We start from the raw sequence: 23,325 nt of genomic DNA, 5'->3' as shown, positions 1-23,325 counted from the left end.
TTTTTTTAAGACTGACTAAAAAAATTATATAGGTAAATTGTGAAAGAGGGGTATTCATGTTAGGCTAAATTAGGAATTTCAGTTTATAGGTAGATGTATATATATATATATATACTAAATTTATCATATAATAAAATTCTCATTCGATTTCGCATTTTTTAAATAGACGTGCCTGATTAATACTTAATATATACTCGAATAGAAATATTTATTTACGACAATTTCATCCACAGAAATTTATAAAATATACAAATTAAAGATTAGAAATAATTGTCATCCTATTATAATTTTTTAATAGTAAGTGGCTCCTCATTTCATAGAAGTCACACATATGACCTTCACATTATGTTTAATAACCTTTTTTAATGTTCGATCAAATTATTTACATATATTTTAAAACAAAAGTGGAAATATAAAATAAAAAATAATGTTTCAATCTCAATCAAGTTGGGTTATTAACAGGAATTATTGTAAATCATATATTGTTTTAATTAATTTCATCATATTTTATACTATACAATCATAATATTATTTTCATTTTAATTTATTTATTCAATTTTATAACTTAATATAAAATTTAATAAAGTAACAAAAAATTTAAATTTTACTATCTTAAACATATCATATGATAAGTTAAAACTAAAAATTTGACAATAAAGAAAAAGAAAGTAGTAACTTATTATTTTTTTTCAAGCTAGATTAACAATAACAATACAAACATACAACATCACAAAAAAATATTATGTATAATGTTAATTTTATTGCGAAAAATCATTATTAATTAATAAATTTTATGTTTGTTGTCAATTTTTCGCGATCTTCTTTATTTATGTAAATTTGAAATTAATAATGTAAGTAAGGTCATACTAATCATTTTCTTTAATTACAATTTCGTGTAATTATATATTTGCTTTTAATGTGATTACTTGTTCACCACTATTATCGGTCCTAATTATTCTTCAATCATATAATATAATACATTGATGATGTGGTTGTAAAGAGAGACCTTTTCTCAAAGGAAATAGAATTAAAGAATTGAAAATATGATAAACATTAAATTATTTGACTTATGAAATTTAAACTGTATATAAAATTAAAATAAATAAAATATCTTAAACAATTTTCAATACAACATTTTCTTTTTTAATGCTTGTATAATCTTCTCATCTTTGAGATTTATTGGCTCAAACCTTTTCAAACTTTATGGTCCATAAAATTCATTAAATGAGGAAAAACATCCTACCAAGAATATTTGTTTTTACATCCTTAAAAGCTCAATAAACTTACACTTCCCTAGAAAAATAATTTTAATTTTTTTTTTCGAGTTAAATTATAGAGTATAAATTTTAATTGATATTTTATATGTTTTTTTATTATATTAATATAAAAGTTTAATTTATAATATTTTTCGCACTTTCAATCAATTATTTACGTTATCTAATTTACTTCTTAAAATTACGATTTATTTATTTTAAATTGAGTTTTTATCTTTAAAAAAATATTATCTTGATAAAATAAGGGGATAAACTATGATTTTAAACGTTGTGATGGAATAGCATACTTCATCAAGAGATTTCAAGTTTAAATCGTCTTTATTAAGAGTCACTTTTTTTCTAATATGAAACTTTTAGACGCAAATTCTAGTTTAATCAAGCTCTAATATCAAATAATTAAAAACAAAAAAAAACATATAAAATTACACTAATTTATTAACCAACATTACATTATATCATTACATCCTACTCACAACATTTCACAAAAGCACATAACATGAAATTAAAATGCAACTACTAAAATATTAATGCAATAGCTTTAACGCCACTGCTACTTACGTTTACATTAATTTCACGGCCATCCGCCGCCATATCCACTGCCGTACCCTCCGCCGCTTCCACTACCAGGGCCGCCAAATCCTCCGCCGGTTCCACTACCAGGGCCGCCAAACCCTCCGCCAGTTCCACTACCATGACCGCCTGCTCCACCGCCAACATTATCGCCAACACCGCCACTGCCGCCTACACCAGCGCCAATTCTTCCGCTGCCGCTTACTCCACCACTAACTCCGCCACTGCCACCTATGCCAATGCCAGGTGGACTGCCGGCAGTGCCACCGCCCATGCCGCCAGGACCAGCGCCGACACCTGCACCGGCTCCGGCACCGATCCCAACGCCAACTCTACCTTCAGCTCCTCCACTTATGGGCCCAGCTCCGACACCCAACCTTCCTCCGACTCCGGCGCTAACGCCACCACTAATGGATCCTCCTAGACCCGGCCCAGTTGGTCCAGATGGCCCAGTTGGCTCACCTGTTCCATAAACACAACGAATTATGAAATTAGCTATGAATTTTATCGTTATATCGTGTATTATCAAACAAAATAACATAGCGACTAAATTATGCTTTCTTTGTCTCAATTTATATAACATAAATTATGCTTTCTTTGTCAAACAGTTTAAGTTTGACAAAAAAAAATTTTAATTTTTTAAAAATGAAATTTATGTATTTGTAAATTACGTAAAAAGAATATTATGAGTCACAATAATTGAAAATTCAAAATATTTAAAAGATTTATGAAAAATATACAATTAAAGATAAACTTATTTAACTCTTGAAATCCGAAATGTGACATATAAAATGAAACAGAGACTATATTAGTCTGAAGCAACAAACTCAAATAAAAAAAGTGTTAATAAGGAGAATCCATCTCTAACCTTTCAAATTATAGATACTATCATTAGCACTAACTTAACAAAATGTAATTTATAGGCTAGTTAGATGCAACAAACTCAACTAAACAAGTGTTAGATAAAAAAAATCGATCTCTAATCTTTTTTATGGACAGAAAAATAAAATTTTAACCTTTCTTATTAAATATTACATGTTGCACTAACTCTCACGAATAATATATCGAGTTAAAAGAAGGTTTTTTGGAGATTGTAACCATCATTTTTCTTAATTGATAAAAAATTTGAATTTATCTTCGATTTTAGTAAAATATTAAAAATTTCAAGTACTATTATACATAAAGTTTTCTAAATTCCATTACCAGCAGCAAATCCACCAGCACCAATATTATCATCTAATCCACCTTGATAATCAGTAACTCCATATTTTTTTTCAACAAGAGACTCATTTTCACTTGGTAAATTTCTACCACAAACAAGAAAAGTTCCAAGTGAAAACACAAAAAGAAGTAATAAAATTTTAGCCAACATATTTTTTGTCTACTAATTTAGAAATTTAATATTATCAAAAAAGAGTTATAATTATAATAATATAATAAAAGTTTGTGTGAGAAATTTGAAGAATTGTAAAGAGGATTTTATAGGCTGTAAAATCCAAAAAACTCAACGGTACACTGAATTTTCATTCATTATACGTAAATCAATGCATGAATTTTATTTTGACATTTGTAAGCCATGCACGTAAAAATTTAATTTAGTGTTATCATCACAACTTTGAAGAAGTTGACTCTGTAAACATTTAATTTTGATTTTGACATATCATATAAATACAACAGACAAAATGATTTTATATACTCTGCGTTACTGTGTATGTTGAATCCAATTGTTTTCACTTTTCACTAGGATCGTGTGTATAATTTCGAGTCAAATTAATAATTCGAATCGATAATAGAGATATTAACAGCTAATGATTTGAGTTGTTAATTTGTTGATTTTATAAATGTTTAGGGTTTTATGATTATTGAATAATTGATTCTGGACGTTTCAAAGTAATGTCAATTACACTTGATTTCTCAAAAATATTATAAATGTGTAAGAAAATCATATAATTTAATCGGAATCAAAGAGGTGAATGAGATTCTCTTATATAACTTTCAAAATTCTTATTTATTATATGGAAAAAAATAGCGATCGATTAAACAAAAATGTCATGAGTCTATAAGCATTAACGTGACTATATTATTCACTAGTTATTTATTTAAATGGAACAATTGCTAACTTTAAATAGTGAAATAATATATATTCTCATATATATATACTAAAAACTTATTAAACATTAAATTAAATTAAATATGCCACTATTAATTTATTAGATCAAATGCCACCACCGCCGAAACCTTCACCGATCCCAAATCCAAAACCACTACCACCATTCTCCCCGCCACCGCCACCGCCACCACCGCCGCTGCCACTACCGCCTAAGCCGGACCCGTGGCCACTACCAAATCCAAATCCAAATCCATCACCGTTTCCGCCACTAAAACCACCACCTCCTCCACCACCGCCACCGCCGCCACTACTGCCGCCAGCTCCTCCGATAATCTGACCAAATCCTACGCCGTTTACACCAGCTGGGATCTCAAAAACTGTAGCTACTGCATCTCCTAAGAGTATTCTAGCTGACGTGTCACGTGCAAATAATCCCAAAAAAATTAGAAAAATAAATGCCTTTGAATATTGTGTTGACACTGCATGAAAATAAATGTACATAGTATATAAATTTTTATTTCAATGAAATTATTAAATAATGAAAATTATCTGTTACAACACGTTAAAATAAGTATATTATCTAAAACATTTATATTATTAGTTTAACTACAAAATTTGAAGAATCCTTACTTTTCATTCTTGGTGTTTGTATTTGTGAGGAAGAGATAAAAAGAGATTTTTTTCCCTCTAAATATATATAATTATAAACAATATCAAGAGTTTATATAGTAGAGATAAATTGCTGAAGATAATTACATTCACGATAATTAATATGAGAACCAAAACTGAACATAAGTATTATATTTGTAACAGAAATATTTAATTTAATGGGTGAAAAATTATCCACCTTTAAACCTTGATAAATTATAACGCACATTCTCTTCCTCTAATTAATTTTCTAAAGGTATTGAGCAAATCTAAAACTTTATGATAATTCTTTACTTACCTTAAACAACAAACAACGTTATTCTAATTACTTAGATAAAAATAATTTTTTTAAAAACTATCAACTTAAATAACGCATTAAGCGAGCCAAAAAAAAGAAAAAAATATGAAAATAGAAAGAAAGTTCTTATATTTATAACATAAATACTATATATTAGAGAACTAGAGTAAACTCTATTTTTTAAGTTTATCGGAGTAATTCATTTTTTTAAAAGATAATAAATTGAATACTACATGAAAATAAGAATTTTTAATCAAACTAAGACATTATATAAAATAATTTATCAAAGTAATACATTTTTCTAAAATTTTACAAAACTAGTATAAACGTATTTCACGGTAACGTTTTAGGGTATATTTTTTTGAAAAAAAAACTAACAGCATTAGGTTGATATACGTAACTGTAAGTAACGTTTTACACCCAAAACGTTATTTTCAGTAACGTTTTACTCCTAAAACGTTACTCATAGTAACGTTTTAGGAGTAAAACGTTACTGTGAGTAACGTATATCAATCTGACGCCATCAACTTTTAAAAAATAAAATATATCCTAAAACGTTACTGTGGAATACGTTTATACTAGTTTTGTAAAATTTTAGAAAAACATATTATTTTGGTGAATGGCTTTATATAATGGCTTAGTTTGGTTAAAACCTCACTGACTGAAAATAATGACCTGGATTTCAAAATTACTTTATGGGTTCACTTAGAATATTAGTAATTAATAGCACAAAACATTTGTTTACTTGAAATTTTTTCAAATTATTGATTTTTCTGCATAAATTACATTTGTTAATAAACACATTATTTACCTTAGCTAACATTCAATAAGATGTTATTAGAATATATATTGCAATTTTCTTGCAATATATATTCTAAACATTTCTTATACAAAAGGTTGAATGTTCCAATTCATTAAGTACATAAGATGCAATTAATTGATTAGTTATGAATTAATTGGTTAGCTATGAGTTTTCCTTTGCCACGGAAGTTAAGTGAAGTCACGAAGTTGAATGACTACGTTAAAGAAAAACTCAAATTGAGCCTACGTTTGACTCGTTCTCGACTGCTCTAGACATCTTTGAATATACATAGAGTGTCTATACATATATATATGGTTGATCGTTATTTTTTGTGATCTAAATAGAGAGCTTTTAATTAGATAAAATCTTAGTTAACACATACTTTGATTAGTTCGTATCCTTTTTGACGATGTCATTTGGGTATAATTAGAGCTAAATTGAATATAAGTAATATTAATATATAGTCGATGGATCATGTTTCTTTATCTACAATTTTGCATTCTTATATCAGAATAATCTGAACAACAAATTATAATTATGTTTTATTAAATTGTTTTATTAAACATGATAAAATATTTATTTATTTATTTATTATACGTACTTGGGGGGAATAAATCGTATCAGCAATATAGAAATTAGAGACAGGATCAAATTGGTTGTAATTTTGTAGCAGGGGTGATGCAGAATTTAAATTAAAGAAATAAGAAATATCAAATATTTAAATAGTTATAAAAGAGTGATTTTTTAGCATTTCGTGATGAATGTATATAAAGAAAAAAAAATTGAACTACTCTACTCAATATAAAATAAAATTCATTATTTTCAATAATAAAAAATCAGACAAACAAATTAATCGTGAATTCCCTTAAAACTTTGACCACCACCAAAACCTTGTCCGGCCCCAAACCCTATATTACCGATTTGACCGCCAATGCCTCCTCCTCCGCCACCTCCCATAGAAACCGAACCATCTCTACCTATGCTTCCACCTATTCCTCCACCACCACCACCACCAATTGACCCAACACCGGGTACACTTACTTGACCTCCGACACCAACACCTACTCCAAAATCTATGCCATTGGGACCAACGTGTCCTCCACCACCACCTCCACCTCCAAATGAGGTACTAACTCGTGGAATTTTATTATTATTATTATAATTATCGGAAAAATCCAACCCGATAAGATTTCTAGCGGAACTTGTGTACATTAAAGTTCCAAAAATTATCATAATCATGAAATTGGAAGTCATATTTGTATGCAATATTTTTTAAAATTGCTAACACCTATTTTGTGAGCTAGGAAGTGATAGGACAAAATTTATAACAATATATGATTTATAGTTATAACTTGTATGTAATGTATATAAATGCAACTCTAGATTAATAGAGAAATACGAAACGGAAATTTTGCATTAATTTAGAAATTTAAAATGTAACATGTAACTTTTATTAAATATGAATTAATGAACAATATTGTTTGCTAGAAGTTCAATGAATTCAATCAAATGGTAAGAAGATAATATAAGCTATATGAAGTTTGTAAACTTTTCCTCTTTATTGAAGTGTATTTTTAATATACATTTTACAAAAAAATAATTAATGTGGGTATTTTTTAAGAATTTTTTTAAATTTATCCCAAGAGACCTAAAAGTTTCATGTCCCAATTCATTGGAAAACTAAAAGACTTAACTCTCTAAATTCAAACAATCTATATATATATATAAAGCTGGATATAAAAAATCTGATGTGGCACCTCTCTATGGCCAGCATTTCTATTTATGTTCTATTTCATTTTTTTGATATTTTATTTTCATTTTTAATTTTTTGTTTAAAAAACTGAAAAATATTTAATGCATTACATCATGCTCCTTTAAAACTTCCATCATACTAATACACTTTTAAGTAAATGGAAGATGAAAAGATTAAATCCTTTCATTTTTCATAACAGTTCATAATTATTTAGCCTATAAAATAAAATAAAAAATTGACTATTGTACAACAATAGTGGAAACTTTCACTTTCTCCCTTCTTCTTCTTCTAATGATGAATATATAGGTATCAATTTTGATATTGAGATGTCCAACGAAATTTTAGCCCTTGTGATTTTTTCAAGGTAAGGAAAGAAAGAGTATCGCAAGATCTAAATATATTCGTGATGATAAAACTTCTAAAGATATTGATGGTGATGAATATACATATATCAACTTTTTTGAAAAGGGAAAGAGAGTATCTCAGAATCTAAAGATAATGATGGTGATGAATATACGGATATCAAATTTAGTCATTGAGATGTCCAGCGAAATCTAGACCTTGTGAGTTTTTCAAGAAAAAAAGAAAGAAAGGATATCTCAAGAAAAAAATTATGTAACAAAAAATTGTCTTCAAAGTAGATGCCTTTTTTAAAAGAATGTTGATTTCTTTTATATGGAGAACAAAAATTCATAATATGTAAGAAGATATATTTAGAGAAAAAATCAATCAATTTAGTAAATTAGTATTAAATTTAGGAGGAGAATAAGTATTCAACTCCTTTCTTATTTTATTATGTCATAATTTCTTTATATATATATATAAAATTAAATTATAATTTATTTTTCATTATTTAACTTAACTTAAAATTTACTAACGATATTAATTTTTCTTCTTTAGTCTACTAACTTTTTTCTTCTTTTTTTTGGTTTTTTTGGTCGTATTTATTTTGTATTAACGTTTTCGTGTATATTTCTTTAATTTCTAATGCCTGAAATTTTATTTATTTATTTGTAAAATCTAACTATTATAACTACTTAAGAATCACAGTGTTTTTTTATGGAATATGATTTTAACATTTTTTGCTTAAAAATTTTAGATCATTTCTTAGTCCAACGTTGATAATTGTATGTTTTATAAACAAAAATCTTATATTTATTTAATTTTATTTTTTCAAATATTCTTTCAAACATTTTTATTAAAATAAATAATTGCTCAAAATTGAAATTATCCTTCTATGGAAATTTGTGCCTCGAATTTTATTTTATTTTTATCGTTTATTCTAATTTTAAAAGACTTAAAATCTTATAAAATATGAATGATGACCATATTTAATTGTTATCACCATCAATGCTATTGATTTCTTTTACTTCCTTCCCTTAAATATCATTATTAATATTGCTTATATTATTTCCTTAAATTACTTGTTTTTCCTTTTCTGTACTTTTTCGTTTATTTTATTTTTTTAATTCTAAACATTACTTATTATAACTATATAAGAATTACAATCTTTTTACAGAAATTAATTTTGACTTTTTCCTTATAATTGTTAGATCATTCCTTAGTCTGATATAAATTCTTATTTGTTCTTTAAATTAAAATAAATTACTCTATCATTTTAAAAATAATAATAAGTGTTTTCATTTATTGCTCAATTGAAACATGTATAAATAGGAAAATAATCGTTATGCTTTCCATAATAATATTATATTTCTATTGTCATTTTTTTATCAATATTTTTTCCGTTTCGATCGTCTTGTTCTATTATCACTAACTTTATTTGTTTTATAATTTTTTATGAATGAAAGAAATATGAGAGAAGGAAGATGAAGCATTTTAGGAAAGATCAATTAATAATATTTGATGAAATTTTTTAAAAAAATATTTTTTTGAAATTTTTTCATGACAATAATAAATGAGATTAATTGAGATAAAGAATAATGAAATTACGTGTAGGATAGTAGAAAACTATTTTTTCAAAAAAAGAAAAAACAGAGACACAAAAGGTAAAATAGAGAATTTTAGGAAAATAATATATTATAATAATAGTGATGAGAGATGATGAAATTAATTAAAAATATATTTTTAATTTTCAGAAATTTTTATGACAATAAATTAAATGAGATAATTGAGATAAAAAATATTGAAAAGAAAAATTGTAAGATAGTAACCTAAAAGGTAAGATGAGAGAATATAAGGAAAACAATAAATTATAATAAGATGAGAGATGAAGAGTAATAAATTGTAGTAGTAATGATAAGGAGAGATATAAAAGTTATTTTAATTACCCCCCTCCCCCCACCAATTAGTATATTTTAGAGATAAACAAAAACTAAAAAATTGATAAAAAAGATAATGATAATTCTGGCCAAAGTAAGGCCCCACGTCCTATTTTTATTATCCAGCTTTATATATGATATATTTTTCTCATTAAATTAAAATAAAGAATTAATTAAAAAAAACGCATAAATACTTAGAATTAATTTTTTTGATTTTAATATTTAAAAATATTTTGTTTCATCTTTGAATAAAATATTATTGACAATTATCGTAGAGTTGTACCTCGAAAACACTTATATTATCAAATGTTCAGAAGTAGATTATTCACGTAGTTCACCACCGCGCGAAGCGCGGATAATTTACCTAGTAACTATAAAATGAGGACCGAAAACACTTGTTTGAGTTTTGAAATTGAAAAAACGTTTGATATTCATTCTTGGAAGGTTATGCATAATAAGTTAAAATTAACCGAGTCAATAAATATTAAACACACTAAGATAATTTAAAGTATTTATCTCAATGAATATGCAAGTTGTTTACATTTTGGTGCAACTCTCCACCTCTAATACTTTAATTAGTCTAATTTTTTATCTGTTCATTATGTATAAGATAAATTTTATTTTTATGTTCACTTAAAAAGAGGAATTTTATTATATATATCGCCAATTGGAGAAATAAAGTACACTACATCTCGACTCTTAATAAATCTTCTTAACTTTTATTTTTTATTACAGAAAGGGGAAAATATTATAATATAGAAAAGAAAAATTGCGACAAGAACAAAAAGAAGTAGAAGCATGCATGAATCGTGCTTCATGCATGTCTCAGTAGTACATTATGCATGCATGGCTTGTACTCCATGCATTGGCTCATGCTCACGGTATTCCACCTCCTCCTCCTCCATAATCTTTACCTTTCCTTTCGCCTTCACCTTCACCTTCTCCTCCACCTCTTCCTCCTGCATCAGATCTAGTTCCATTACCATAACCATAACCACTACCAGAACCAGAACCAGAACCACCATCTCCTGATCCCTCGCCACTACCTTCACCACCTCCATATCCCTCACCACTAGCTGCTTCACCATACCCTTCCCCAGAACCAGAACCATAACCATCTCCTGATCCCTCGCCACTACCTTTACCACCTCCATATCCCCCACCACTAGCTCCTTCACCATACCCTTCCCCAGAACCAGAACCATAACCATCTCCTGATCCCTCGCCACTACCTTCACCACCTCCATATCCCCCACCACTAGCTCCTTCACCATACCCTTCCCCAGAACCAGAACCATAACCATCTCCTGATCCCTCGCCACTACCTTCACCACCTCCATATCCCCCACCACTAGCTCCTTCACCATACCCTTCCCCAGAACCAGAACCATAACCATCTCCTGATCCCTCGCCACTACCTTCACCACCTCCATATCCCCCACCACTAGCTCCTTCACCATACCCTTCCCCAGAACCAGAACCATAACCATCTCCTGATCCCTCGCCACTACCTTCACCACCTCCATATCCCCCACCACTAGCTCCTTCACCATACCCTTCCCCAGAACCAGAACCATAACCATCTCCTGATCCCTCGCCACTACCTTCACCACCTCCATATCCCCCACCACTAGCTCCTTCACCATACCCTTCCCCAGAACCAGAACCATAACCATCTCCTGATCCCTCGCCACTACCTTCACCACCTCCATATCCCCCACCACTAGCTCCTTCACCATACCCTTCCCCAGAACCAGAACCATAAGCATCTCCTGTTCCTTCACGACTTCCTTCTCCACCCCCACCTCCATATCCTCCACCACCACTGCCTTCACCATACCCTTCCCCATAACCATAACCATAACCGGAACCCTCTCCTCTTCCTTCACCACTTCCTCCTCCACCTCCACCTCCTCCACCTTCACCATAATCAGAACCAGAATCAGAACTAGAACCTCCTCTTGACATTTCAACCCCAATACCCCCACTAGGTCCTTCAGCATAGGCAACAAGATGATGAAATGACTTCTCTTCTCCAAGCATGTAGTTCTTGGAATCCGTCCATGGTTTTGCGATAGACTTTACAACCTATATAAAGTAAAACAATAATAAGATATCTTGAATTTATCTCATAATGTCGAAAAAGTAATTAATCATCAACTTGAAACTAAAAGCCAATATGATCATTAAAAAATAGAAAAATGAAATGAATTGATGCACACACATAAAGGAGAAAAAAGTTCAAAAGTTGAAGAACAAGGCTTGTAATGTAAGTTTACACCATATATATCCAAAAAGGAAAAAGAACATTTACAAATATGTATTTGAAAGCTTATTAATGATAACTATATATATACACATCACTTAGTCAATATTTATGTATAACAACAGTAAATTTCATAAGATTTTACAAATATTTGTGCTTAAAGCGATAGTTTTAGTGGCCTTACGTTTGAGTCGACCTTCGAATGGACAAACTTCGTGACACTAAGAAAGCAAAAGAGAGCATATAGAACTATGAGAACAAAAAACTTAGAGTTAATCATTTTTTGATTGTAATTTTGAAGATAATAAGGAGTGAAGCCTAGTGATGTGTATATATGGAGGTAGTAAACAAACTTGTTCTCAAGAAAATGTAATTGCCAAGACTTTTGACAGTTGAAAAAGGTTAAATATTATCAATTGAATTAAGTTACGTTGTTGTGCAGGTTGCATTATATTTTACTTTCTCGATTTATTTTAATTGTCATATTGTGTTTTTAAAAAGTTAAGTTGACTTATTTTCAAATTAAATTATATTAGATCTGTTGAATTTTTTAAACTGAAAAATTAGATATTAAAAAATTGTACGAAAAGTATTATAAATTATAATTTTGAAGACAACGAAGAGTGAAGCCTAGTAATGTGTGTATATATATATAGATAGATGATTAACAATATAACAACGACATATAGTTAACGACATATAGTAATTCTATAAAGTGAGATGCAAGGAGGAAGAACACATTCATATCCCACGGATTATTTTGAATATTAATTACAATACAAAAGAAAACGATAATTAAAGTATAAAAAATAACAAATAGTATACAAAAACTAAAATTAAAAAATCTGTAAAAATAATGCTACGACTACTGTTATAAATAATTTTACCTTAATTTGTATTTTCTACGATTTCTATTTATAACCTTATCCTCAATCAATAATAAGCTAAGTCCTCGATCAATAATAATAAGCTTATAAATCATCATTACTGACTCACTGTGCTACCTACCGCCTACCGCTTGGCTTAATGAACTATGGGCCAAAAAAGTATTTTGATTGTTTTGGATTAATAATATTTTCCTTTTTTTAGATTTTCTTATTTTGATTGTTTGAATTTATTTTTGTTGAGTCGAGGAGTTATCGAAAAGCAATATTTTTATTTTTGAAATAGAATTAAGGTTAGTGTATAAATTGCCTTTTTAAATTTTACTTATAAAACTATATTGTATATGTTATTGATCAAGTTTTGGAAAGTCAAAAGTATTTTTTTAACATTTTGTTTGATATGTTTGACTTAGATTTTAAAAATAGCAAAGATAATAGACATAAGAACGCACTATAGTTATAGTTTTGTTTGTATATAGAAGCTACAGTTTGTATATTTCATTTGTCTGCTTGTATAAGCTAAATATGCAAACAAAATAAGTATATATGAATTTTTATATTTATACATTAGAAATTTTTCAGACCCATTTATCTATTTCACTTGCCAATATATTGCAATAAAATTACAATATTTTCATAAAATCTTATACAAATTGCTAGGAAAAGCATATACAAACTTTGAATTTATAAAATCAGAAACAAAATTATTTAAATTTTAAATTTATATAATTCAGATCGAATAATATAAAGTATAAATTTAAGGAATCCCATAGTATAATACAATAATTACATTCTGTTCCGACAAATTTAGTATTTGCTAATAATCCCTTAAAATTGTTGTGGCATAATACATTAGTATGTTGTGATACATGGTAAATGATACACATAAACCTAAAACTGTTAAGATTAAAAGGGGAAAAAATGGAACATTTAAATTTGTTATCTAAATCAACTTAAATTACGGTAACAGTTCATTAATAAGCATTAATTCATCACGTAATTGGATAAAAAATTCAAATTTTGAAAATTCAAGATTATATCATCTAGTTTGAACTCAATTTTATGAACATCCAGTTATTAAACTTATTGACTGATACATGATACCAATCTTCAAAAACTCGTGATACATAGAAAATCATATGACACATCAAATTCATGTATCAATGCATCGTCTAAACACTATAACACACTGAGTCGATATTTATCAGCAAGCACACTTGATGGCACAATTATTAAACTTATTGACTGATACATGATAACAATTTTCAAAAACTCTTGATACATAGGAAATCATATGATACACATCTAATTCATGTATCAATGCATCGACTAACACACTATAACACACTGAGTACTTATGTATTAAACTTATTGTCTGATACATGATAACAATTTTCAAAAATTCATGATACATATGGGATTCTTTTACTAAAATTTTTACTAATTTCAACAACAATGGTTGCTGCTTCTTTTCTCTTTTTTTGATGTATTTTGTCAACCTTTGATTTAGATGATTCGGCAAAATCTTTGTTTGAATCTTTTCGAACATTCATAGGATCATGCAAAGACTTTTTTCTATTTTTTTTTCAATTTTCATCGTTCGAATCATAAATCCTTCTATTAGTAAAAGGATCCATTAATATGATGTAATAGAACAATGAAAAAAAAGAAGAACGGATGATGGAGTAAGAAAAAAAAGAAGACCTAAAGACGGCAGATGTAATATAGCAATGAACAAGAATAAAAAAAGAAAAAAATAAGGACAAATGATGGATTACGAAGAAGAAGAACTATAGACGGATGATGGAGTAAGAAGAAGAACCAGAGAACAATGGTCCAATTTTCAGAAATTTCAAATTTTTTGAATTTTGAAATTCAAAATTTCATATTAAATGTTGTGAAACGTTTTTAATTAAAATTAACAATTCAAAATTAAAAAAGTGATTCAGAAGATTGAGTGTTTTAGTGGGAAAAGGCATGATATTGGGAAAGTGTGTGTTATAGGAGAGAGAAGGCAATGTATCTCTAAACTTCTACTAAAATTAAAAAAAAAAGAAATTATGTAATATTTAAAAAAAGAAGGGAAAATTAGAGAATACTAAACTTATAGTTGTGTATTTAACTTATTTTTTCTAATATAAATTCTCTAAAGTTTGCTATAAATGGGCCACTTGACACACTCAATGATGTTCATGGATCCAACTAAACAGGTTTTGATCCAAAATAAAGCCCACTATCCATCACCATAAATTTTGTTCTCTCTCCTCTTTCTCTCTTTTCCTTATAAACCTTATCTTATATCATCAATATATTCCCTTGTTTAAATTTACACCCACTTTAATATAATTTTTTTTTTAAAAAAAAGTTTAATTTCCACCAATATGAAGTGCATTATTAACCTTCACTCTCCAATATTACTAAAATTTTCAACCAACAAATTCACATTCCAATACCATAAATCAAAGCCAATTTGTCTATTGGAGCAGCAACATTATGATACTAATTTAGCTACTGGTTTTGTAAAGAGAAAAAGGAATCTGTTAATTCCTCCACTTAAGGCTGTTATTAATTCACCTGCTGCTTCAGGAGATTTGTCAGTTTTGCTGCAGACTGGGTTGGTACTTTAATTTATTTTTAATTTTAGTTTAACTCGTTAGATTCGATTATATACTTGCACATAAATTTCTACTCCCTTCATTTCAATTTATTTGCTCTATTTTTTATTTTAGTTTGTTTAAAAAAGAACGTGGAATGCGTTTGCTTATGTGAGATCTTTACCATGGTAACTTGTTTTGACAGTGCAGTAATGCTGTTTATTTACTGGATTGCAAATTTTGTGGTGCCAGAGTTCATCATGAAGGATCTTCAAGATGAAAGTACCACCAACAATGACAAAACTGATGAAAAAGATATTCTATGAAGATTAATTAGCTAGAAGAACACAAAATTCATGTGTTTTGTTGAATGTCTCTTTTGTACGGTTTAAATGAATACAACATATTGTATGGATAGATTTTAATGCTTTCGTATCAATAATGAACCAGAGTAACACGAAATTTAAGTAACAATCAAAACAGGAGTTGAGCTTCACGTACCTTTTCTCCAACTGTTTTATCACTGACATCAACATCGACATGGTAACGAGCATCATGTAACCGTTTCCAGATCTCAAACGCGTACGTTTTGAGATTTGTTTGAAACAGGGAAGACAATAGCTTGACGGGGACTAAGCCCGAAAGGCCATTTACCTTTGTAATGCTGGAGCAGTATAGCGAACATTCGTTCAACTGATCCAAGTATAGCTCTATGTATCATAACTGGTGTTTCTCGAATTTGATCAGGAAGCTGGAAATCAAGCTGCAATGTTGCACATTGTAAGTTTCTTTTCACACTGATATCGATTTTCGGACCATAAAAAGCTCTGTCTCCCTTGTTGATCTCCCATGGCTTACCGAATTCAATTCAGTGCTTCAGCAAGAGCATCTTCAGCCTTCTTCCAAATTTGTGTTGATAACTTGAAGTCAACATTACTGAAACCAAATATGGTATACACATAAGTGATGAAATCCAGGACGCCTTTTACTTCGTCCTTGATCTGTGATTCTCTGCAGAAGATGTGAGCATCGTCCTGGTGAAATTGTCTGAGACGTGTTAACACTAGCTTCGTTCCTGTGAAGAGCTCTGAAATCAGCTAGACGAAGAGGTAATTCTCTGTAGGAACGAACTCTGTGACTGAATACAATGTCCAGGGCAGTTCATTGGCTTCAACCCGAATTGATCTACTGATTTATCATCAATCTCGAACACGAACATGTTTTCCTTGTACTTTGTAGCATGGCCTGAAGTTTCCTATTACTGCGTCTTGTATATATCTGGGCTCCAAATCTCCTCGTAGCCTCTTTTCCAGTACTCATTCTTCAAGAATTCGAGTAATTTGTTGCAAATTCGAGCACCATGAGGAAGAAAGAAGCAACTTCCAGGGCTCATTGGATCAAAATAGAAAAGCTCCTGCTTCTTGTTTAGCTCTCTGTGATCATATTTGTTAGCTTCCTCTAGTTTCTCTAAGTTTTCCTGACCCATAATTTTGCAATATGCAGACAAGAAAAAGTGGAAGGAGGCAGCCACAATGAAGGAAAATATGTATTTATAGAGGAATTAGAAAACCTTTTTGCATAAGAATTTGATAACAAATCTTAATCCTATACAAATTAGGTTTCGTTGCAACCAAAAATAATACTACGTTGGAAATTACCATATATATTTTTATAATTATTGGTATTAAACTTTAGGCAAGCATCTTTGAGGAATTTTTTTCATGAAAAATAATTTCCATCATATAAAACACTCTAAGATTCTTCCATAAACTGTTTCGTCACAAGCATCAGCTGAAACTCACAATGCTGGAATATTCATCGGGTCTCTGTGCCTAAACTAGTAACATATATTTATAGTTACACAATGAACAACCATAAAAAACTGTTATTATACAATTGTCCAGTCATTTTCGACGGAAGTAACAGGTTTATCTGGAGATGAACTGTCGGGCTTAGGAGGTTTCTTTGAAAATATGGATGAGAATGGTTGGCGTAATGGACTCTCCTCCTGGTTCTTCTGGTCTCGCGGTGATAGCTTATCCTTGTTTCTGAATATGAGGCTAAGCCTTTTGAATCGACTTTTTAGTTCATTCGCGGGTGCAGCTGAAGGTTCTTCAGGTTGAAAGGTGATCCTTATAACTTCATCTGGGCTGAGTACCATTGTCTCAACAGTCTCGTAGACCTAGTAAAAACTTTTACTGTAACTCATCACGGCATAACAACTTAATTATAGTAATAATCTGACATTCACAAATGCTACTTTTGCAAATTTTGGGTCCAAATCAATGATTTTATGTAGCGTCATCCAGCACTATAAAGCTAATAAAATTGCAGAAAGAATGTATAACAAGAACCAGAATGCTGCTTCCACTTCTCCTTCCCTACTCCCCACCCCCACCCTCACCCCTCACCCCCACCCCACCCACCCACTCTGACGGGATAGGAGTAGTGGTGCTGACTAGCAACTGTCCTATATAGGAATCAATAGGTTTCGGTGGATTCCGTATGAACCTTGGATCCCTGAGATATTTTCTTCTTCTTTTCTTTAAATTTATAATTGAGAAATTCCCCAAGGGCACAATTCAAAACTCGGTGGATAATGAGCTGGTAAAATTCACCGCTTCAACTTCAGTATTTTTATGATGTACCTAACCTACACATCATGTGTTGTTCTCTTACTAGAGAACTAAAGCATGCACAAACATGTCTCAGGCGCAAGACTTGTGCTTGTATCCAGCACCATGAGTCAGCAAGCTTATTAATCATCACCAAGCTAGATAAAACATACCTGGCACAATTCGTCAACTTTGTCAACCCAGTTGCTTCTTTGACAGGTGAGAATGACATATTCTTTACAATCACTGAACAGCTTCACTAAATTTGAATTGTTTGAGAGGGTGGCCTCAGCAGTTACAAACCCTGATCCCAACTGAAATTTAAATATCAAAAGTCATACGTTATAGTCTTTATAATTTGGAAGCTGAATAAAGCTCACCCAAGCTTAGTGGGTGAATTTATAAAATAAAAAATAAAAATAAAAAAATTGGAAGCGGAAGCGGAAAAATGTCACAACTCCCAACCAAGACAGAATGACGCTATATTTACTATTTAATGGAAACGTGAGAAGGAGGGATATGATGAATTCCTAGACATCACCAATTTAACTGCAATTTATTACTATATAAGTGTTCTGGCCACCAAAAGGTAGATACAATATAGGAAAGAAAATCGTGTCTTGCACAAATTTCATCAACTTTTTCCTCTTGACAAAAAAAAGACGCATAAAAATGGCAAATTCTCAACTGTATATTTGAGTTTATAAGATGAAATTTCCATGTAAGAGGCTGATATAAATTCAAAATCTATGTTCATGACAAAAAAATACCAAGCCTTGAAACAATAACAGAAACGTTGTTCAGCATGGAATTGCAGTACTACCACAAGAGAGTTTCTGCTAGTCCACAGGCTTATACATCTGTGAATATTCATTTTTGATTTCTTTTACCAGTGACAGGCTGAATTCTTTCCTTATGGGAGTTTGAGGAATGAGAGTAACAGAAGATACAGATGAAAATTATGACAAGACACATTTCGAACATGCATAAGAGGACTTACAAGAGATACAAACAGCTGCTTGAAAAGCTCATGTGGAGATATATCTTCTAAATTATCCAGAATACTTTCCCTACAGAAGGCACATAGAGTTCCTTTCAGAAAATCATAACACTTTGTTTAAATCTTCTGAGCTAGCCTGGAGCTTAGAAACTTACACTGCCAAATCCTCATCAAAGAGAGGAGTTTGTCTAACAGCCGGCACTGGCTTTGAGGTTTCCCATAGTTCGCGCCACAAATTGCCTGAGAACATCAATCCGCAGAAATTGTCAGATAAAGTTTTGCACACTTCTTCCACCTATTCTGCTTGAAATGTGCTCAAAGATTGTTCGTACTTAACAGATAATCAACAATCATAAAGCAACCGCGAGAAGTTTTAAGAGGACAACGCAAACTTGGTGCAAGTTAGTATTTTGTTCCATACACCCCAAATATCACTTCCCCCAACTAGTTTAAAATATTCTCTACTACCCGCTTAGCATTATGAGTAGTGAAAAGAACCCCTCCTCATACCTAGCACTGCTGCACGTTCTCAAAAGAATCTTTCTTCTACAAAGACCCACTGGAGTTACCAGAGTACTTGAAAGAACAAGTGGAAAAAGCTACCATTTTGGAAGGTTCTGTAGATTTGTGTGTTAAATGACCTATCATCCCTTCTGTATTTACAACCAGGGCACTAGTATTTTAACAGCTTCCTTTTTTAATATATAGCCTATTGTATGGTCTCAAACCTACTTTGTGATAAAAAGAATAGAATACAATGGACTGCTTTCATTGATGTAACCAATAACAGTTGTTCGGTATGCACACTTTGTCAGTGAATAATGAACAAAGCAAACCAATTTGTGGTATAGTTCAATTTGAGGGGTAGTTTCATCTTCATACAAACACAAAGAAATCCAATTATAGCCTTGTTTCAGCAATTGAAATGTGATTTTCAGAAAACAAGAGGTGAGAATAGTGACATTTAATTTGAGTTAACTAGAATAGAACCTTCTTTCTGCATTCGAGTACTCAGTTGGCCTCTTCCAGACAATGAGTCATTAGCATCAGGGGTTTCATTAATTCCATCAATTGTATCACATTCCATCCAATCAGGAGGAGAATGCCATCTAACGAAATCTTCTAATATACACCCAGGGTTTGCTGCCTAGTAGAGTTCAGGAAATTTGCATGTTAGTTTCAAGTCAGACACTGCCAAATTGCCAGCTTGAGAATATACTTCAGGAAACTCTAAATTACAGATTCTGTTACTGAAGCTTTACCTTGAAAGCCTGCATGTCAGATAGGAGTTGAGAGCACCCAGCTCCAAGACTGACAACAGAAAAGACGAGGATTTCAGATGAAACAAAGAGAAGAACAAGGAACAAAAGAAATCAGATGATTGTATTCTTTAATACAGAAAAAAAAAACTGAAAGTTCCTTCATGTATTTGTAATAACTAGAAAATAAGACAAATGAGAACAGTTTGAACAACGTCAATAATTAATGCCAGCTTCTTTTCTTTTTTGTTGATAAAATGATGATTAGTGAAAGCAAATTTTAGTGTAAGCAAGTTATATGTAAAGCAAATGTTTTTTGCAGAATAAGTGTTAAACTGCTACCATTAATGATTGGTCTCCATTTATGGACATTTGCAGCATGATCTTGAAAACAAAACAGACTAAAGGCACTACCTCCCAGTTCGGAGCACCAGCTCCTCTGTTTCTTTAATTAGATCTTCCGTTAGCAAAGGTTCTTCCTGCATATATATGCTCATGGTCATAAACGATCAATAGTTAACAGTGGAAGGTATCCGATTCGTATCATAACATCTGCTCCTGTCCACAAACCTGCATTATTGGCGTATATATAGGTTCACCCGTTTCCAGCATTGTTAGATCAGATTTGCTGTCCATTCCTAGCCGAAGAATTAATTCTCCTGTGTTAACTTTAGCATACAAGACAGGAGTTGCAGGAAGGGTGCCGTCATCAGCAAGAACATCTGTTTTTGAACTTCCTAGCCTGACAGCCGAATCCAACGATTCAGTGGCTGCAATGCGTCGCTTTTTTCTGGAAATGCAACGGTTAATAACCTGGAGTTGCTGATACAAAAGACATGAATTCAGGTCCGGGATTTGATCTGGAGGAATGCCAGGGATATATTGTCCTTCAGACCACAGCCTCCTTAACTGCATGCACAGAAGATTGAAGATGGAGTATTCAGTTAGAGCATTTACAAGACTATGTTCACATCACATCAACTAAATTAGAAATGATCTAACTAGATGATGATATTATTTTTAAAAGGATCCACTATCTATGACAAATTGAATACGGGGTCAATATCTACTCATGAAGAAATTATGTCAGTGCAGCTTAAGGGAATGAGGCCAGTGAATTAATGCACTAGCGGACGCTACAAAATCTGAAAAGGGTTCCATAAACTCCATAAAATAGTAATGAATGCAAGTGATCTCTTATACCCTTCTTAACCAAAAAAAAAAAAAAAAAGGAAAAGAAAGAAAAAGAAATCAGAAGGAGTACAGTACGAAGAGGTTCAATTTGCAAAAACTTTCAAACAAGGATATAGACCTGTCAAAGTATATCACTATGGTTCAAAAATGAAATTCAACTTGATTAGCAGTCTTAACTATCAAGATATATTAGCTTTGGAGCTTTGTATGTTGGTGTTTGTGTTTGGGGAGGAGGGAGGGGTCTACAGTTTTTCTTGATATCAAGACAGAGACAATGAAATAAGGATAAAGAGCAGAATTTAACAAAGTCTTCTTTGTTTGTTCTACAACAATTATGCTTGAAGAGTGTGACTCCTACTCGCAAGTCTTGTCCAAATGCAGTTAGGTTTTTCCTGGAGTAAATGGACAAAGAATTTGAAAAAAGGTTGAAAGTCTTTCTGGTTGGTTTGGATCTTGTCAATCCAAAGATTGGCTTCTTTATTATTTTTATAACCACGGTGTCTGGGCCAGCTTGCTGCACCGCGACTAATTCCACGGGACACCTGTTACCTCGAAGTAGCACATGTTACCAGCTAACTCTATCGACCAAGACTTGGACAAATAAGATAATTTTAAGGACTGTCTTTTAACATTATAAATCCGAACTTTACCAGAGAAATCAATCGGTTGCAATCTTTTAAGAAGTCATGTGCACTCCTAGTCATAAGTAGTTGACTCCAGGTCAAATATAGTAATCAATTACTAAAAAAAATCAACCTCCAGCACTATCATCACCACTAAGAAAATAAAAATAAGCTTAAAATAAATTAAATCAACAACATACTACTTCTAACCATGGTGACCATCAAGATGTTATTCATTAATATACTAAATATTTTGCAGTATAGAGCCAACTTAACCATCAGAACATGAAAATCTAATCCCTACAAGCCTTGCTGGTCAAGGATCATTGCAGATGAATTTCTTTTTGGCAAGTTCACTACCCTCAAGATAGCCAGCTAGTTTAGCAGAAAGATACAATTGAAACTTTCTATCAGGGGTGAAAAGTGATGCTGCTTTAGTATTCTTCAGAAGCCACTCCTTTAACAGAAGGACGGATAGTTCAATGCATATTCATGTAAGAAAAAGCTGGTGTGTGATATAAGTAATTCAACAAGCAGAAAAGTGATAAAAAGATATCCCTATGACAGCAGGAATCCCTCTGTGCTAAGAAAATTGAGTATGAAATAGTTTTGTAGAGTATACTTACTTCAGCAACAATTTTGCACCATAACAATGCCATTTTACGCAGTGATTTCATGCGTCCAGTTACATCAGCAAGATTAGTGATAAAACTTTCAGGAGGAGCACCATGAAGATCCTTAGGCAAAGATGAAGCATTTGCAGAATCAACCTTCCTTCCAGCAAAATGTCCTAAAAGTATCTTGCAGATATTGCGGTGGAAGTTAAAATCACACAGGGTAATCCAAATAGCTCAAGTAGAAATTACTATTATAATTAATACAGAATCATATTCCACCACATAATTGAAGAAACTGGCGGCTACCTGCATCTAGCAGTAAATTGATAAGAGACAAGACTTTGTCATCTGCACCAAATTCACCCGCAAATTTGTCATCTTTTTCACGTAGCACTAATGACTTCACTGCTGACAAGCTTAAGCTAGCCCTCTCCATGATGGGTGAGGAACCTCTGGATGAAGCTAGGAAGTCTTTCATTGTACTACACCTCTTTCCAGCCCTAGGAAGGAGGCAATAGGGGGGGGGGGGGGGGAAAAAG

The 23,325-nt window shown here is 31.4% G+C and overlaps 6 protein-coding genes and 1 pseudogene across 6 annotated transcripts in view; 1 reads left to right on the top strand and 6 right to left on the bottom strand.

Annotated features, from left to right (window-relative positions):
• Nucleotides 1–1,687: 1,687 nt before the first annotated feature.
• Nucleotides 1,688–3,290, bottom strand: LOC107025553 (glycine-rich protein 5-like). The gene is made up of 2 exons (XM_015226335.1): nt 3,048–3,290; nt 1,688–2,306 (listed from the first exon to the last, which is right to left on the bottom strand). Exons 1-2 carry the CDS (start codon nt 3,214–3,216, stop codon nt 1,846–1,848), a joined length of 630 nt encoding a protein of 209 aa, XP_015081821.1. The 5' UTR covers nt 3,217–3,290; the 3' UTR covers nt 1,688–1,845.
• Nucleotides 3,291–4,059: 769 nt separating this feature from the next.
• On the bottom strand, nt 4,060–4,591 carry LOC107025319 (glycine-rich cell wall structural protein 2-like). Its single transcript, XM_027918641.1, has 2 exons — nt 4,585–4,591; nt 4,060–4,433 (listed from the first exon to the last, which is right to left on the bottom strand). The coding sequence occupies exons 1-2, from the start codon at nt 4,589–4,591 to the stop codon at nt 4,060–4,062; spliced, it is 381 nt and encodes a 126-aa protein (XP_027774442.1).
• Nucleotides 4,592–6,551: 1,960 nt separating this feature from the next.
• LOC114078048 (glycine-rich cell wall structural protein 1-like) lies at nt 6,552–6,956 on the bottom strand. The gene has a single exon (XM_027918554.1). It carries the CDS (start codon nt 6,954–6,956, stop codon nt 6,552–6,554), a length of 405 nt encoding a protein of 134 aa, XP_027774355.1.
• Nucleotides 6,957–10,480: 3,524 nt separating this feature from the next.
• Nucleotides 10,481–11,777, bottom strand: LOC107025741 (glycine-rich cell wall structural protein 1.8-like). The gene has a single exon (XM_027918553.1). The coding sequence runs from the start codon at nt 11,775–11,777 to the stop codon at nt 10,611–10,613; it is 1,167 nt and encodes a 388-aa protein (XP_027774354.1). The 3' UTR covers nt 10,481–10,610.
• Nucleotides 11,778–15,162: 3,385 nt separating this feature from the next.
• LOC107023979 lies at nt 15,163–15,924 on the top strand. Its single transcript, XM_015224836.2, has 2 exons — nt 15,163–15,498; nt 15,684–15,924. The coding sequence occupies exons 1-2, from the start codon at nt 15,266–15,268 to the stop codon at nt 15,802–15,804; spliced, it is 354 nt and encodes a 117-aa protein (XP_015080322.1). The 5' UTR covers nt 15,163–15,265; the 3' UTR covers nt 15,805–15,924.
• Nucleotides 15,925–15,928: 4 nt separating this feature from the next.
• Nucleotides 15,929–17,053, bottom strand: LOC107023977 (annotated as a pseudogene).
• Nucleotides 17,054–17,210: 157 nt separating this feature from the next.
• Nucleotides 17,211–23,325, bottom strand: part of LOC107023976 (rab3 GTPase-activating protein catalytic subunit) — an 8,675-nt gene continuing 2,560 nt past the window's right edge. The window contains exons 5-14 of the mRNA XM_015224835.2: nt 23,093–23,286; nt 22,796–22,959; nt 20,923–21,261; nt 20,767–20,831; nt 20,356–20,404; nt 20,084–20,240; nt 19,249–19,333; nt 19,094–19,163; nt 18,267–18,407; nt 17,211–17,660 (exon numbers count right to left, since the gene is read on the bottom strand). Of these exons, the coding sequence (XP_015080321.1) occupies nt 17,367–17,660; nt 18,267–18,407; nt 19,094–19,163; nt 19,249–19,333; nt 20,084–20,240; nt 20,356–20,404; nt 20,767–20,831; nt 20,923–21,261; nt 22,796–22,959; nt 23,093–23,286 (1,558 nt within the window). The 3' untranslated portion in view covers nt 17,211–17,366. The remainder of the gene's footprint in view (nt 17,661–18,266; nt 18,408–19,093; nt 19,164–19,248; nt 19,334–20,083; nt 20,241–20,355; nt 20,405–20,766; nt 20,832–20,922; nt 21,262–22,795; nt 22,960–23,092; nt 23,287–23,325) is intronic.

The sequence above is a fragment of the Solanum pennellii genome, chromosome 7 (genome assembly GCF_001406875.1).
Source record: "Solanum pennellii chromosome 7, SPENNV200".
NCBI classification, from domain to species: domain Eukaryota; kingdom Viridiplantae; phylum Streptophyta; class Magnoliopsida; order Solanales; family Solanaceae; genus Solanum; species Solanum pennellii.
This window is presented reverse-complemented; position numbering and strand designations above follow the sequence as displayed.

What these genes read in the sequence shown, in the direction of transcription:
- LOC107025553 (XM_015226335.1), bottom strand. Translation starts at nt 3,216, where the DNA reads ATGTTGGCTAAAATTTTATTACTTCTTTTTGTGTTTTCACTTGGAACT. An exon ending in TGCTGGTGGATTTGCTGCTG is followed by an intron (nt 2,307 to 3,047) that starts GTAATGGAATTT and finishes TTTATGGAACAG; the next exon opens with GTGAGCCAACTGGGCCATCT.
- LOC107025741 (XM_027918553.1), bottom strand. Translation starts at nt 11,777, where the DNA reads ATGCTTGGAGAAGAGAAGTCATTTCATCATCTTGTTGCCTATGCTGAA.
- LOC114078048 (XM_027918554.1), bottom strand. Translation starts at nt 6,956, where the DNA reads ATGACTTCCAATTTCATGATTATGATAATTTTTGGAACTTTAATGTAC.
- LOC107023979 (XM_015224836.2), top strand. Translation starts at nt 15,266, where the DNA reads ATGAAGTGCATTATTAACCTTCACTCTCCAATATTACTAAAATTTTCA. An exon ending in TCAGTTTTGCTGCAGACTGG is followed by an intron (nt 15,499 to 15,683) that starts GTTGGTACTTTA and finishes TTGTTTTGACAG; the next exon opens with TGCAGTAATGCTGTTTATTT.